Raw genomic sequence first — 16,412 nt, 5'->3', positions numbered from 1 at the left:
TAAAAATGACAGGTGTTATTATTGTGCCAGATGCTCTGTTTAAGCAGCCCAGGGAGCATTGTTGCAATAAAAGGATGAGCTTGAAGTGAGCACGATGACTTCTGTCCAGAATCCCACCTATCAGTTGCCACAGATTCAAAGTCTGTCCATTATCCTGGTGCCTGACTGGATTGTTTTATGGCAGCTGTAAGCTGAAGCACCAATTGGACTACTGTATCTGGACAAAGGGGAAGATTAATGTTACAGGAGAAGTAGGAAGCACAGAGGTAAACTTCAGTTATTTGTTTGCATCAAGCCAGTATCCTCTCCAGTTATGCTATAACCAGACAAATTGTGTTCTTATACTGACTTTACTTTTTTGAGCAATACATTTTCATGTTTGTAGATGGTATGAATGGCTTTGATTTTTATGTTGTTGCTTTGCTTAGGGTTAGAAAGACAGGAATGCTAGTACTTCAGCTCCATTGTTACAATTATTTGCATTTCAGTACCAAAGTAAGTTTGAGAAAAACCTCTTTTTAAAGCTGTCAAAGAGGTTAATGGTAAGGAGGAGTTAGGTTAAGTTCTTTCAAATTAATAGGTTTTGTAATTTCTTGTAAATAGTTGTAAATGAGTAGTCCTTAGCCTTGTTTTGGGTAGAAAATAACAAAATAATGAGTATGTGTGAAAATTAATCTCTGCTGGTGTAGTAGAAGACAATAGCTTTGCTTCTGGTGAGTATGCATTTAGACAATAAACAGCTTTTTTAAAAAGTGTTGCAAGGGAAAATGCATGAGGACCTATTTTCTGTCAGTATAAATGGAACATAAAGTACAAAGAGAACTTGAAATAATTTTTCTAAGCACTGGTCTCTGGAGAGATCTCTATATCCCTACCTCTGTGTAGTGGTCACAGGTAAGTTTTATGTGATGGAATCATTCAGCCAGGAGAGTGTTTTTTCTCTCTTCTAGGGGTAAAGGTACTTCTACTGTTAATAGATACTGAAACCTTATATGTAAAAATCATCATCCTTAACTTTGATTTCTACAGCTAATAGAAGCTTTGTAAGATAAATTGATTAAAATATGGAACATGTAGGCCTTGGGAAAGGGTTGAGCTCTAGTTGATGTGTCCCTGGCAATACCAGTTACAGAATCACAGAATATTCTGAGTTGGAAGGGACCCACAAGGATCATTGAGTCCAACTCTTGGCCCTGCACAAGATACCCAGGAGAGAATTCATAGAATCATAGAATGTGCCAGGTTGGAAGGGACCCATCAGAATCATCAAGTCCCACTCCTGGCCCTCCACAGGACACCTCAAGAATCACACCATATGCCTGAGAGTGTTGTCCAAATGCTTCTTGAGCTCAGATCAGGTCCTGTAAGACCTGCCATGTTTCTGCAGCATCCCTGATGGAAATGAGACCTGCCTTTCCCTGCCCAAGAGCTCAGGACAGTCATATCCCTACCTTTTGAGGTAGTTTCTGCTTTTTAAACTTGAAGTGTTACCTTGAAATTAATCCAATTTAGGCAACTAATATGCTATACTGAAAGGATAGTAAATTTCCAATTAAACTTCAAAGAATTCAGTTCTGTCTTGAAAACCTTCAAGATGCAGCCTTAAGGAAGACACATGTATTCTACAGTGCTCTGATAGTAAAAAAACCCAAACAAAACAAAACAAAAAAACCCTTGTGGAAGTTAGTCTAGAGCTTATAAAAGAATGTTGTTTGTTTTCTAATTTAATTGAATATTTTTGAGATGCATGACATGTTCTGGCATATTGGTTTCTTCGTGCTTTGAAAAGAAATGGTTTTCATATCACTAAATGTATAAGTAAGTAGTGGAATAGAAGTAGTAATAGAAGCTATCTAAGAAAAGTCTTAAACCACTACAGTTAGTCTGTATTTTTGTGTGTGCTTAACACATAAAAATGAGATACTAAAAACCATCAGTCTAAAATGGTACACTGTGGAAAAAGTGGATTTTGTTTTTTCCTCATTTGTTCTTTTGCAGGTGCACTTGGATATTTCAGAAAATAATTCTTTCAGCGTTGGGATGGAAGACCTAACTATGATCAAGAAATTTGCAAGAGAAACTAAAAAGAAAAACATTTTGGTTTATGGTCTCTTTATCCAATGTAAGGTATGTAATTATCTTTCTGTGTGCAAATTATCTTCTTTTGCAATTTATATGATTAATGATAGAATCTTCATTTAAAACAAAATCAAAGGGAAATATATATGACATGAAAAGGATTTTTTTGCGAAGATTCTTGCCTGTTCTTGTTCAAAATTCAGACAAGCCTGTAGTTATAGACAAAAATGTAAGCTTTTTGATTAGAGAGGAATAAATGGTAAACATTTTTTAGAAATCCATTAAAACATCAGGACCCTTTTTGCTTTTCTGCTTGGGAACCTGCTTTTTTCAGCATTAAAAAAAAAAGAAAAATAGTGAAAGTACATTCAGTCAGTGGTTCTGCAGTATTTTATGTCCCTCATCAAAACAGAGTTTGGTACTCAGGTGACAGGAAGGGCATAGCATATAGGTGTTGAAACAGTGTCTGTAATAGCAGCAAATTGCCTCAGCTGGAGGCAAAAAGATTTAGTACTCCAACATCCTTTGTACTCACAAAAGCTATTTAAAAATAAACTATTTTGCCTGGGAAACATGTTCTGTCAACCAGAAGAGTGGGCTGCCTTGCCTCCAGTGCAGATATAGTTTTGCAGCTTCTTAACTCAGTCAACAGTGAAGGAAGAAGGAAGTTAGATATTCAATGGAAATTTTAATAAAGAAAAATAAATGTAATCTTAACTGTTTTTTTTTTTAGGTTGAATTATGTGTTTGGGTTTATATATAATTGATTAAATGTGACTTTAGTTTTATATCTTTTTCTGGTATACCAAGGACTTGATTTTTCCCATCAAATTCTATTGCTTTATTAAGAGCTGGGAGTATCAATACCTATCAGTTTATGCTTTTATAGACTTTTAATGCCAACACAATATGAATATTGCTATTATATGGCATTAGTTTGTCACTTGCTTGTAAAACAGTGAAGGGCATGCAACTGTTCGGTTTTCTTTCTGGTGCTATCAAACTCCATTTTTTTTCAGGGTGAATTCTGACCTCCTTTGGTAAAAATAATTTGAATAACTATTGAAACATAGCTCTGTCACCTTATCATGGTAAAAAGTAACGCTTCAAATATTGCTTTAGTTTAACTGCAGTTTTTGCCTTTTAGGCTTCATTGTGTTTATATGATTTTATATGCAAGTGAATCAAATAGACACGTGGATATGTTAGTAAAGCTAACTGGAAGAAAACAAAATCTTTAATAATCTTTAGTGGATTTTGATGGGCATGGCACCAAGACATTTTAATATTAACGGACACGTATAAGAGCAGTAAGAGATCTGAGTGGGAATTCTTGATCTGTGGTGATAAGAGAATTGCACCAGACTGCTGCCTCCATCTTTTGAAAATAAAAAGCTAGAATCATTATGTAATAGTTATCACTCATTAGCATGGAAAAGGTCTTAATTAGAGTAAAACACTTCGCAAAGTAAGCTAGTTCTAGCTGTCTTGTTTTAAAATGGATTTAAAACGTGTTGCCGCTCACAAAGACAAGGATATAGTCTTGAGTTCCTGCTTGTCAGTATTTGATAGATAACAAAAGAATAGGTTCTACAGATCGTTTGTATATATGTGATATATGTATCAAGTTTACTTTTGGCTGCAGATCTATAGAGAAGGGAATTGTTTCTAGGTGAAGACGTATGGAAAGCCTCGACGTACAAATCCAGAAATAACATAACCCAAAATTTATTGTTAGTCTGGGTGGGTCTGAGAGACTGTGAACAAAAGCAATTTGTTACATGAAAAGACATCTTTAAAACAGTCTCTTTTTTTTTTAATCTTAAGTCCAAAGCCTGATTTGAGAGTCACCAAGGTATTTTACTTCTAGTACAAGCCATTAATAGATGAACCTGTAGGTGACTGCCATGCTTGAGGATGGAATTTCATATAGGCATGATGGGGAGTCCAGAAGAAGTAGAAACTCAAAAAGCACCTGTACTAGTGCAGCATAGCCTATTGTTGCAATAACTTCTGTCACTATGCTTTCTAGAAGTCCCAGAAAGCTATAGTTTATTTCAGGAAAAGAGTGATGACAGGTTACTTCATGGAGCTTTCCTCTAGCTGACAGGTTTATGTCATCACTATCAAGCATACATGGTTGATAGATGCACATTTACTAATTTAAAAAAAAAAGGGAATTTATTGAGACATGTGGCCATAGTACAATTCAGATGAAATTATATTATGTTTAGAAGGGTTATATATTGTGTGTTAGGATATGTTGATATAAAAGAATATGGGGGCAGTCTTTCAGATTTTCGATTAGAAAAGCAAATTTGTTGAAATAAGTATTTTTTGAAAATACAACTTTTTTTTTAATATATTCCGGAAGTTGAAATTAAATGCTTTTGGAACCAAGGAGTTCAGTTTTGATGGTACTGAAGGAGCTGTGACGCCCTAAGGAAGAAGTATGAATCTTTATTTTCATTTCTTAAATGCAGTGTTTGTTTGGTATTTAGAAAAAGATATCAAGTATTTTTATGACTATCCGATACACCAAGAAGCTAATCAGGAGAATTAAAGGAAAAGGCTTTAATGTGCTGTATATGTGACCTGTTTTTACCTTTCATTTGCTCAAAACAAGTGCATGTTCACAGCTGGTACACAAATAGTTATTTCTCTTGTAAACCTCATGCATAGAATACCCCATTACTGATACTGATGTATAGACTGGATCCACTTCATAAAACCTCCTGTTTGCATCCTGAAAATACTGTTAATTTAAATCTCACTTATGAAATATTTTTTTTTTTCTTTTCTAAAACAGTTCTGCCCTATTAGAAATGGTTTATGTGTTCAAAGTACAAAGGGGAAAAGAGTATTCAGTATGCAGAGTCTGAACTTACGGAATTAGTTTTTGAGGATTTTTCAGATAATTTGAAGGAAATAGCTGATAAGCAAGGTGAATTAAAAATAGGGAGAAAGGTCCATTTTTTTATAGAAGATATTACTGGCATGTGTTGATGAAAAGGTTAGTAAAGTTCCAACTCTTTAATTTAGTGAGAAGTTCACCTTGAAAATAGCAATGACTGGCATGGTATTATTATACATTAAAATAAGACTATTTTAATAATAGTCTAGTGGGATGTAGTGGAAAAAGCAAATTCAGGATATTAGGAGGAAAACCTATAAAAAGAAGCCAAATTATTCTTAAATAAACAAAGTTTTACTTTTAAGGAGTCTTAAGAACTCCTAAAAACCCAAAGAATATGAAAGCTAATGTCAAATCATTGCATCCATGAAGGGCTGGAAATATATTAAAAGTACTGATTTATATCATTGGAGCCACAAGATTTGAGAGGACACCTCAGCTGCATGTTGTTCTATATTCTGAGCAATGGAGTAATACTGAAATTGGGCCTTGATCTCACACACACACGTTATTATCTTTAAACATATTCTAGGTAGTGAATGGCCTTATGCTTGGATATGACAGTAATGCTTAAAAATAACCCATTTTCTCTATTTAGTGCTCTTCTCCCTTTTAAAATAATAATAATAATAATTTCTTATGACTGAATTGCAAAAAATAATCAGCACACATAAAAAGAGAATATAAGCAGCATTTCCTAGCATGGGAGTTCAAATTCAACAGCTTGTAAAGGTTACAGGAATAAAACCTTGGTCTGTAGGTTTCAGTAATAACTTCCTTACTCTTCACAGGGAGTAAAAAGGAACAGTAATCATCCAAAATAAAGCACATTTGGATGAACACAGGAAGCCACAGAAAGCTTTAAAATAAGAAAGTAACGCTAGTATATCTTGGTTATAGAACTGTATTAATTTAAAATACTTCAGAGAAGCAGTGACAGAATGTTGTGTCAGAGCAGCAAATATGTGCTAAGGCTTGCCAAGGCTAAGGTGAGCCCAAATACTTTAGCCTCTGAAACTTCTATTTTGTTAAGATAAAGGAACTATTCACTGACAGCCAGAAAAATCACAGTACGTACACTAAAAAGAGACAAATGATGCAACAAAATAATTGTTATGAAGCTGCTTGAAACTAAAAGGAGCCTGAACTGTGGGTGATTTCTTATGCAAACATACTGGACACTTATTGTAGCCTTAAAGAGTTTTTGAAGACAAGAGGCCCATCTGCAGTGTGGTTGATCGCTCAAGAAATACTTAGTGTGCTAGAAGTGTTTTATGTCTGACTTGGTAAACCCCAAAGGTAAACATTTATGATTTCTTTTTCATCAAAGATCCCTTAAAATAGTATTATGGGTAAACATGAAGTCAGTGTTTCTCAAAAGAGGGAACACACCCCTCAATGGGGTAATCCACAAAGTAGAGGGTGGTTTGGCAACCAGTTGTGAGATAATGAGCCTAGGGGCCAAATGAAGTAAAATCACAAAATAAAACTTTGGAAACTCATTAAAAATGAATAGGTTCTGCCCTACATGACCCCTGCATGCTTCTTAATTCACTTAATAATCAACATAGAATTGGTCAAATGGTTGCAATCTGATTAAAATGATTGGGATGCTGCCTGGAAATCTCACCCTTCTCAAGATAACATATTTTTATTTCAGCTGCAGTGACATAATAGATTGTCATGAATCTGGAAATATACATTTATTTGTAGAAATCCTTAAGGTCAAGTAATTACTGTTTAGTATTTTCAAGAGGCAGAAGTTGAACTTTTAAATATCATGATCCTATGGACTGTTCACTCTTTCATCAAGGAAAATGGTGCAAACTGTGTGATGAGCCAGAGTGATCTGGTTTCCACTGAGTTTGGGACAAAGAGGGAAACCAAATCCGTTTGAAACTTTCTATATGGATAGCCTCATAGAAATCAGAATCTGTGGGTTTCTTAATACAAACTCATCACCAGTCATTCACCAGAGACTGGTATTTATGGAGGCTGGACACATTTTTATCCTTAATTATTAGTACTATCTGCAATCAGCCATGAATGCATATTTTGCAATAAGTAGAACTCACATGATGAAAAAGACTTACAAACATGGATTTGTAAAATAAAACTACAAATAACTACAGGAACTGCAAATAGTACAGTTTTAAAACACAGATTTAGTCACACTGTTTGTAACAACTGCCTGTTAGCATATTTCTATAACTTTTACACATTAGTAACAAATCTGTTTGGAAGTCCTCCTAAGATTTCTGTCAATTAAACATTTATATTACTTAACTACAGAAAATCAGTTCTAAATTTAGTGTTTGAAAGACAGAAATCTTAGTACTTCCAAAGAAATACATTGATGTGTGAGTGGTTTTTTAAACTATGTAATACATACAGAAATGATAAATAAGCCTGATGGCTTTGTATTTTGAACTGAAATCTAGTTGATCAAACTAGCCTTTCACATCTGTTTTGTACCATTCAGAGGATGTCAAGAAATTAAAAAAGAACATGTCTCTGGCACAGTAGTCAATTAAGAAATGTATTAGTTCAAATTTTACCAAAATGTTTTTTAAGCTTTGAGCTTTAAGTCAGTAAGGGTCATAAACACAGAACTTTGCAGCCTCACTTTTGCTTGCAACGCTCTTGTGCGTCACATTGTGGGAAGCACAGCTGCTTGGCTGTGCTGCTGCTCATTTTAGTAGATATCCTGAAGCTTGATACTGGGTAATATTGATCAACAAATTGGGATTACTGTTCTTTTATTTCAGAGTTTTGTATGTCTACCTGGAATGCATGCATACATGCTCTTTTTATTTTCTTGCTCATTTTCTCTAGCCACTTTTCTTTCTCTGTTCTCATTTCCCCTCAAGTCTTCTGCCTCTTCTAGCCAAAACAGGTAACAAACCAGAGGATTTTCTACAGATTTGCCACTCTTCTAAAAGCAGTCAAATGAAGCATTTCCACAAACTAATTTCTCAATGCAGTGCCAAATTCCTGGTCTGAGGAAGATGGGCTTTTAAGAAGAATAATTGGTAACCTTTTGGGCTTTCATTAAATAACTGTGTAGGTTTTTATCAGAGAAAGGTCAGAAAGTTGCTCAATTTGTCTCTGCTATTACAAGTTCTAGGAGTTTAACGAGCTGCACAGAAAACAATGAGGTTAATATTTTATGCCTTTTACACATGACCTTTTTAGACTTGTTTCAGCTATTGAACTTATAATTGGAGAAACCAGAGTTCTTCCATCAACTTGTCAGCCAAAATGATTAAGGCATGTAGACATATCTTAAAAGTCGTGACTTCATAAAATGGCCTTTAAACATCCTTCCTTTTATACCTCAGTTCAGCCATTCTGACAATGTTAGTCAATAAAGGTTGCCAGTTGTTTCTTTTGTGGATATTTTAATTGTATAAAACATATTACTCTGAAATAGCTTCGTAGTATGGACTGGAATTTTGGGGAACAAGTGGATTTAAGGTGAAATACCAGACTTTCTAGTGGAAAGGAAAATATGTAATATACAATATGGCAACTTAGAAAAGTATGTTGGTATTAATTATTCTGGATGCTTTATTTTCATAGGAAATAAACATTGAATTGGAACCATTTGCAAAAACAAATACTATGAGGATCAAATCTGAGTTTTATCTTCAAATCTGATAGTATGAGTTATTCTGATTTTTATTTCTTATTAAAGCTTTGATGTTGACCTGCTATCTCTTAATGGAAACATAAACATTTAAGATGAAAGGATTTTGACAAAAAATTTTGTTTGCAAACAAATGGCTTTTAACTTTTTTTTCCATTGCTAGCTTGCCTGACAGAAACCTCTGAAGTTCCCTGCATCTGTTTAAGGATAGTTGCACTTTTTAGTTTTTAGTGCTACAATTCTCCACTTAAAGCAATGTTTGTGCTCTTTTACTGTCTAAGCTGGGCATCAAAAATTAGTCTTCTCACTTGGCTTCCATGCTGTCCCCCAGAGGCATCGTTTAGCAGGTAACTAAAATACCTATAGTGCAGAATACATCTGACTTTTCTGGCTTAGATCTGATTACATAAAACAATAATAACAAAGAAGATTACTAAAGTTGTTCTGTTTGCTTAAGAGGCATTTTGAAAATGTTAGCAGCTTGCTGTTGTGTTAGTTTTCTAATGACCTTTTGTATTTTCAATGCACTTTTTCAATTAAAAACATGGCTGAAATTTTTCAGATAACTTTTTCCAGTTTGGATGCAAAATTTGGTTTTATAGTGAAAATATGCCAAGTTTGTAGCAAATTTTCATCACTGTGTTGGACCAGGAAAACTTAATAAGTTCTTCAGGCATTTAAACAGAAAAAGAAAATCCCTTCGAGCTGTACATTGTAGTGACTGTAACCATTCTATGGCTTTTGCTGCAGTCCTTGTGGTGTGGTAATTCTTAAAATTTGTGCAGCAGAGGCACTATCAACTCTATATTGGGAGTATTAATTTCCTCTTTTGTTCTCTCCTGCTATATACTAGCAGAAGTCAAGTAATGCAGCCTTAGGCTAACTTTGGGGGATTTCTTTAGAAGGGCTGGAAGAGCTGTGGTTGGGGTTTTTGTATTTGAGATACTAACCTCCACATCTTATTTGTTGCTTGTGTCTGATTGTTCAGTGAAAGTCATCCATTACGGATCATACCCAGTGCTTAAGTATATAAAAATAATATGTGATATTACACTTCATGGCAAAGGCTCTATAATGTCAAGAATGAAAAATGCCCCTTATTCTCCAGCCTGTGCACTACCATCAGATCCCAGTGACACCTGTCTATCCTAGTAGCTCCTTTGGGCACTTGAACCTCTTTCAGATTTGTCACCCATCTCCTCTGGAAGTATCTGTCCTGATACATCCCAGGTGTGGGTTTCTCTGCCGTGGGATTTATTATGCTGCAGTATGTCGCCATCAAAGGTGGCCATAATGGACCAGAACAGTTTATCTATGTCATTGTCTTGTGTCTGACAGCAGCTGTAAGGAAATGCCTAGGAGAGAATCAGATCAGGGTAAGCATATAGAGCACGCCTAAATTTTCTCCTTATACTCAGTAATTGCTAGCTTAAGTATTTCCTGAGCCAGAGAGGAAGTATTAGCCCTGATGGGTTTCTGTTCCTTGCTCTTGTCTTCTGAGATCTGTGTAAACTTTTAGCCTCCCCTGTGTCCCCTAATGAACAGCTATATAGACTGAAAAACAAAGAGGTGATTAAGTGGTGTCCTAAGCACAGGGGCTTGCTTCTGGTCTGCTGAGTTCTCATCATTTAAAATTTGAAGTACAGATGAATTGGTTTACATTCACTTACATTCAACTTCATTTATAATTTTATTGTCTAGTTACTCATTTTATAATGATCTTCCTGCATTCAAAGCAAGTCAACCACTGTCCTAATGAGCTTCATATCATAAGCAATTCATATCATATTATTACTTACTATTTTTTCCAATTTGTTTATGAATATGTTGAACAACATAGATGCTATAACAAATCCCACCTGAACTATGTGGATTCTGTTCTGAGGACTAAGCATTTACTCCTACCCACTCTACTTTGTCTTTTGAGCAAGGCTTTATTCCTGGCAGGTCTTCTGTCTTATGTTCTGGAACCTTAGTTTTCTTAAATACCTTTGGGGAGGAATTTTGCTGAAAGTCTGGAAATCCCAGTAAATTCAATCAACTGTCCCCCATTTCTTTGAAGAAATACAGTAAGAATTCACATTTAAGCTTAAAAACAAAGACATGTTGACTTTATCATCTTAACTTGCTCTCTGCAATTACTCTTAAGTATTTATTTAATTCTTAAATTATAATTTGTTAAATTGTCTGGCACAGAGTTATGGCTTTCTGTTCTGTAGTTCACTGTATCTTTTCAGAATTTTTTTGTTTTAAATTGGAAATTATTACCACACTGTTGTGCCTACTAAGCCCATTTTTAAACTAGAGATGATGCACACCAGTAGGAATGTGTTGCTTCTCTTCATTAATGACAAGACCAGAACAATCACAGTGCATTCTGCTGCTGGCTTGTGGTTGCTGAGGGCTATTTATTTTTTAACATTCAAAGATAACAGGAGCAAATCTCATGGCATCTTCATCTCACTAATGTTAAGTTTCTAAACATTTCAGCTGACTTTCATCTAAATATGTTTTGAAACATCTGAATATGAAAATATGTTCATATCTCAAGATGCACAGCGTTTGAAGTTAGATTAAACTGTTCTCTTAAAACATGGAAATGCATGGATTGAGGCTTAACACAAGTCAGAGAAAGATCATAGAAAAACTCCACTGGGTAGTGATTTTCATCTGAATTTTGTTGTGAAGTATTTCCTGGAAGTTATTTTCCAGTCGAATACTTGGATTGAATAAAAGTGGAAAATGTCACCATTATAGATTTTCCAGCATTTTCAGTCTGAACTCATTAAATTTGATTTTAAAACATTCTTTGAGGAGTTGCTTTCCTAAGCCAATTTTTATTCATCCTCCTAACTAATATTTTAACCATACTCCAAGCCTTACAGTGTACTTTCTCACCAGGTCAGAGGTCATAGTTTCTATTGAGCATCAGGGCCCATTACTTCTCAATGTACTTACATAAATCTGCTTGATTTATAACTGTTTTGATCTTTGAAGTTTTTACCAAGCAGAATATTTTAAAAACTGAGATTGTTTACATTTGAGTTTTATTCAACCTGTGTGGTATTGGCAGCAGCATGAATGCACATTTTTGGCAGAGCCTCTGCCTTCAACTTTTTCCTTGACTCAGTCTTTCCATTTTTATGCAGCTATGAGCTCAAGTGTCTTACACTTGTGTATTTAATTCCAGTGTTCTGTGCTTAAATTTAGCAGACTAGGTGTTGAATTTTGTAGGAAATTTTTAGCAAATTATACGAAAGATGAGGATGATGTGTGATTTCTACTTAAACAACAGCAGTATAATGAAGTACACTGTGTAAGCCTGACTGCACACCAACTTTTATGGTCACTTGCTCCCAGAACTGTGCAATTTTAGATGCCTCTCCCTGTCCTGTGAGGTCTTTCATTGTTCAAAATGAGGTAAAATGCCTTCAGAACTTTCCTTCAACTAGGTCAGATATCATTTCCATAGTTCAGCTTTTTATTTTTGTCCTCAAAATGTGCTCTATGCTTGCCATGTTCAAGGCACAAAGATTCTTCCATGGAATTGTGGCATAACTATGTTTATGAGATCATGGAGTTCATAAACCAAAATAGTTGGTGGTGTCAAAAGGGACAGCATGTGCCTCTTCCTCTGAAGTAGCGAGTGAACTTCCTCTCTCTTTTGACTCTGCTTTTGGAAGTGGAGGGGGTGTTAGTTCCTTCTGTAAAAGTTAAATTTCTTCTTTCAAGGACTTGAAAGGGTCAGGGTGAAGCTCCATTTCTTGTGCAGACTCCTGTTCATGTGCAGCTTTTCCTCATTTTTTAGATAATAAACTTCAATTAGAACGTTTTTTCTCCTCTGCGAGATGTATATGTATATAGCAACATAACTTTTGGAGATTTAAGTAAGTCCTTGTTATATTTACCATGGGAAAACTGGGTGAAATATGATGCAGTTACCCAGACTAGAGATAAAACATCCCGTATTCTGCTTCTTAAAAGTAACTGAGGAGAAGTCTGACATTCCATATTAAAACTGAAGCAAAGGTATTCATGTTTCAGAATTTGCATTTATTTCATTGATTTTTAAAATCATCCATACAATGCTGCAGATGCTTGTGTTAGTCAGGACTGTAACTTTTATTTTGCTTCCTGATGAATAATTAACAAACTGATATGAAAATGGCCTAAAAATAATTACATTTCTGCAAAGAGACTGAAATATTGAGGATCTACAGTTAACATTGCTGATTTTGATTTTTCAGAACCTGTTCAACACTTGTTGGTGTGAAAGGGCTAGTTACCCAAAAATTTGTGTGGAGAAGGTTTCCAGTGAAAAGTTTTTATTCAGAGTATTCTCAAATTATGCAAGCAGAGATGATGAGTTTGTTATCAATAAAATGTTTTATGTTGAAAACATTCTTTAAGCATTGTGTTATCCATCAGGAAAGAAAGAAAAGTAATATTATTAGACTCCTTTTAGGGGATTGGAGCCTAAACAGGGAGATACTTTAGGATAGGAAAGGATTTTGTGATGTATTTGTGACATATTTCTTCAAACTGCTTGCCCATTTTGTTATGCTGTACTGCATGTGTATCTTTAGGAGAAACTTATTGTATCAGCCAATATTTTATCACATGAACATTTTCTGGAACACAAAGGGAGGTAAGGCAGAGTATTAATGTTCAATATATGATGTAGTAAATTTTTATATGGGTGTTTGGTCCTGTAGGATAGTGTGAAGTAAATGAAACTCTAAACAGAACGTGGTTCTAGGTAAATCATCATGGGAAACACATGTAAGGCTGTGGGTCAGTTTCAGATCCCACCCTTCATCTCTGGCCAGGCAGGTTTGTTCTGATAGAAACCATGGCTTCAATTGTATGCATAAGAGTAGATGGTCAGTTATAATTACTCTGATACTGTGATGGGTGTGCAGTTTAAGAGCTCTCTACTTTGAATGAGCAAAGTTGAAGGTTCAGTGAGACTAACTGTGCTTTAACTAATAGATATGCTCAGAGAGTTTCAGTCTGTGACTGATACCTGCTTGTACCGAGAATAAACCTTCAGCAGGTTTAAAACTGACATTTCTGCAACATGTCCTAACTGCTTAATTGATTAGAGTTTACTGATGAAAACCTACTTCTGAAAAACAAGCTCTGCTCGGTATTAGTTGTGTGCTAAATTTAAAGCAGAATTTTGTCAGTGCCTTAGATATTGATTCAGGTTTTATAGGTAATTTACTCTGGTGTGTCTTACAATAGTGTAGCTCAAGAGTAAATTCAAGCCCATTCCCATAAAGTCATAACAAATCCTTGTTTTAAAGTTATACTGAAACTGACAGTACTGCTTCTGTGCCCTCTACACTCTTCTTATGAAAATAATTTAAACTAGGATTTCTCTAGAAGAAATAGCATGGAGAGTTAATTTTTTATGGAATTATATGTTTTCTGCATGTGCTGTTTCTAAATCTTTTGGAGGGGAGAAGAGTCTGCTTTGTTTTTGAAGCTTCAAAATGTTTTGGGGTGATTTACTGCACTCCAAAATTCCATTAAGCATGTTTGTTTGTATGTCAAAATTCCACTTACTAAAGTTTACTCCAAACCCAATTTTAAGTAATTAGCTGTTACTAAATAAGAGCTAACCAGGCATTTACATCCAGTTGATGTAAGATTTTCCTCATTAACTTACTAGTGACTCTTACTGGCATGTTCAGATTTTACTTAAATTTTGCAATAAATAGAAATTTTGGACAAGGTAACAGTTAACTGTAGGTGCAGCCTCTTAGCTTTTCAACATTCTGCTAAAGCTTAGGTGACTTGTTTGCCATTTGTTTAGTTTTTTCCCCTGATGATAGAGAAAAATGCATTTTACTGCCTAGAATCAGCCAACAAATGTTAATTATGATCTTTCTAGGGCTTATTGAATAACTGGCCTAGTGAACTCAGATGATTTCCTCATTTTCCTTAATTCCTTAACTGACTGATCAAAGTTTTGCTGCAAAGTACCTTGCCACCCCGCTTTTCAGGCATGAATTGGAAAAACCTGTCTTTCTATGCTAAACAATTCAATCTCTTTGCTGAAATAGTAGAGTGAGAGTGGGGATGACATTTAGTGGTGTAAGAAAATAGCTGCTGAAAGTTTTCATAGACAGGTTGTGTGTCAGACACAGCAACAGCAAAGATAAGTTGTTAGTTCTGTCAGCTGTACTACTGCTTTTGTTGTTAACAGGGTTTGCATTTCTAGTGGAAGGGCCAGCGTGGTTTCCTGTGCCAGCAACTCCTTGTAGCCATAAGCGCTTGAAACTGATGTTTCTAAAAGAGGTGGGTTTGAATGTTCACGGCTGAACAAAACCACTGGCTAATAGTGTTTCTTTTTCTTCGTGCATAGAAAAATAGGAATTAAGTGACAGAAAAAATGATCATTCAGCTCCTTCATTCTACGTGCAAGATTATTCTTTTAAGCAAACGTTGTCTTTGCCTTCCTTTTGTATTGGTTTTAGTGACTTTATCCATCTTGCCTACTTGATAAAGCTCATCTGAAACATGCATTTGTGCTGTATACCCATCTATTTCAGCTTTTCACTGCTTGGCAAACATTGTTATGTAATTAACTCCGTATATTTTTCCTCTTCCAATTTTTTCTGGTATAAATTAGGCCATTCTCCCTTTCTATTTGGCAAGGGCATATTTTGTACTAATTGATATTACAGCATTAAGAGAAACTCCTTAGAGACTCACTGGCTCTGTGCCTAATTACCACCTACATGTTCTTGGTTAAGTGGGACATGAGCAACATCTTTTTGAGCACAGAGACATATAGAAATGTTCAGGGTTATTATTGAAAGGCAACTGCCCAAATCATAGTAACATACTTCTTTTTTTGTAAGTCAGGATCTTTCTTCATGCTGTCCTTTGAAAATAATGTTCACTCTTGCCTCAAATCAAAGACCACCACAAACTAAAGTGCTACAACAGGACAGAGCTAAGATAAGTTTTTCTTTACAGAAAAAGAGAGTGGGAAATTTATTCTAAAGTAAGAATTTTTTCTTAAAGGCTCTGAAGCACTGTTGAAACCATCAAGGGTTGGTTTTGGTTTTTTTTTTCCCAAGATTCTGTATCAATATTCCATTTTTCTAGAAGCAGTACAGCTGTGTTTAAGAGAGTATTTGCCAGTATAATTAAGGATATGAGGGATCAGATTCACTTGGGATGGGAACACTGGTCAGAGGGCCTTGGAGTGCTAATTTATAGCATAAGCTTGCACCAAATTGTGCCAAAATGGGAATCATACTCAGTGAACATCTCTAAATAATTTGAGGCAGCATCAGTTTAATATGAAATGGAGTGTTTGCATATGGTTCTTGACATTGTTCCCATACTGAAGTAGAGCAACAAGTTTAATTTTTATCCTAGGGCAAGTGCTTTGCAGAAAAAGCTGTCTGTATCCTGATAATGTAGCAATGGTGTCTCCTTGCTGATGTTTTTCAGCCAAAGAACACAGGCATTCAAGCGTACAGGCAAAAGTGATGTTATTGCAGAGAAGCTCTAGTAACTTTAACGGTTCTTAACTGAAGGGGAGTTTTTTAGATTAAATAAAAAAGTTTTTTACACGGGGTGGTGAAACACTGGCACAGGTTGCCCAGAACCCAGAATTATTCACAGTCAGGTTGGACAGGGCTCTGAGCAATCTGGTCTAGTTGAAGATGTCCTGACTTATTGCAGGGGGGTTGGATTAGATGGTCTTTAGAGGTGCCTCCCACTCAAACCATGCTGTGGTCCTATGAT

General features: G+C 35.4%; 1 protein-coding gene across 1 annotated transcript in view; it reads left to right on the top strand.

The window, feature by feature from the left end:
• Window positions 1–16,412, top strand: part of LOC138106449 (D-ribitol-5-phosphate cytidylyltransferase-like) — a 111,426-nt gene that overhangs the window by 61,729 nt on the left and 33,285 nt on the right. The window contains 1 exon segment of the mRNA XM_069007063.1: window positions 1,999–2,127. Coding sequence (XP_068863164.1) covers window positions 1,999–2,127 — 129 coding nt within the window.

This window comes from Aphelocoma coerulescens, chromosome 2 (genome assembly GCF_041296385.1).
Source record: "Aphelocoma coerulescens isolate FSJ_1873_10779 chromosome 2, UR_Acoe_1.0, whole genome shotgun sequence".
Lineage (NCBI taxonomy): Eukaryota > Metazoa > Chordata > Aves > Passeriformes > Corvidae > Aphelocoma > Aphelocoma coerulescens.
The sequence above is the reverse complement of the archived record's forward strand: the minus strand, read 5'-3'. Positions and strand labels throughout refer to the sequence as shown.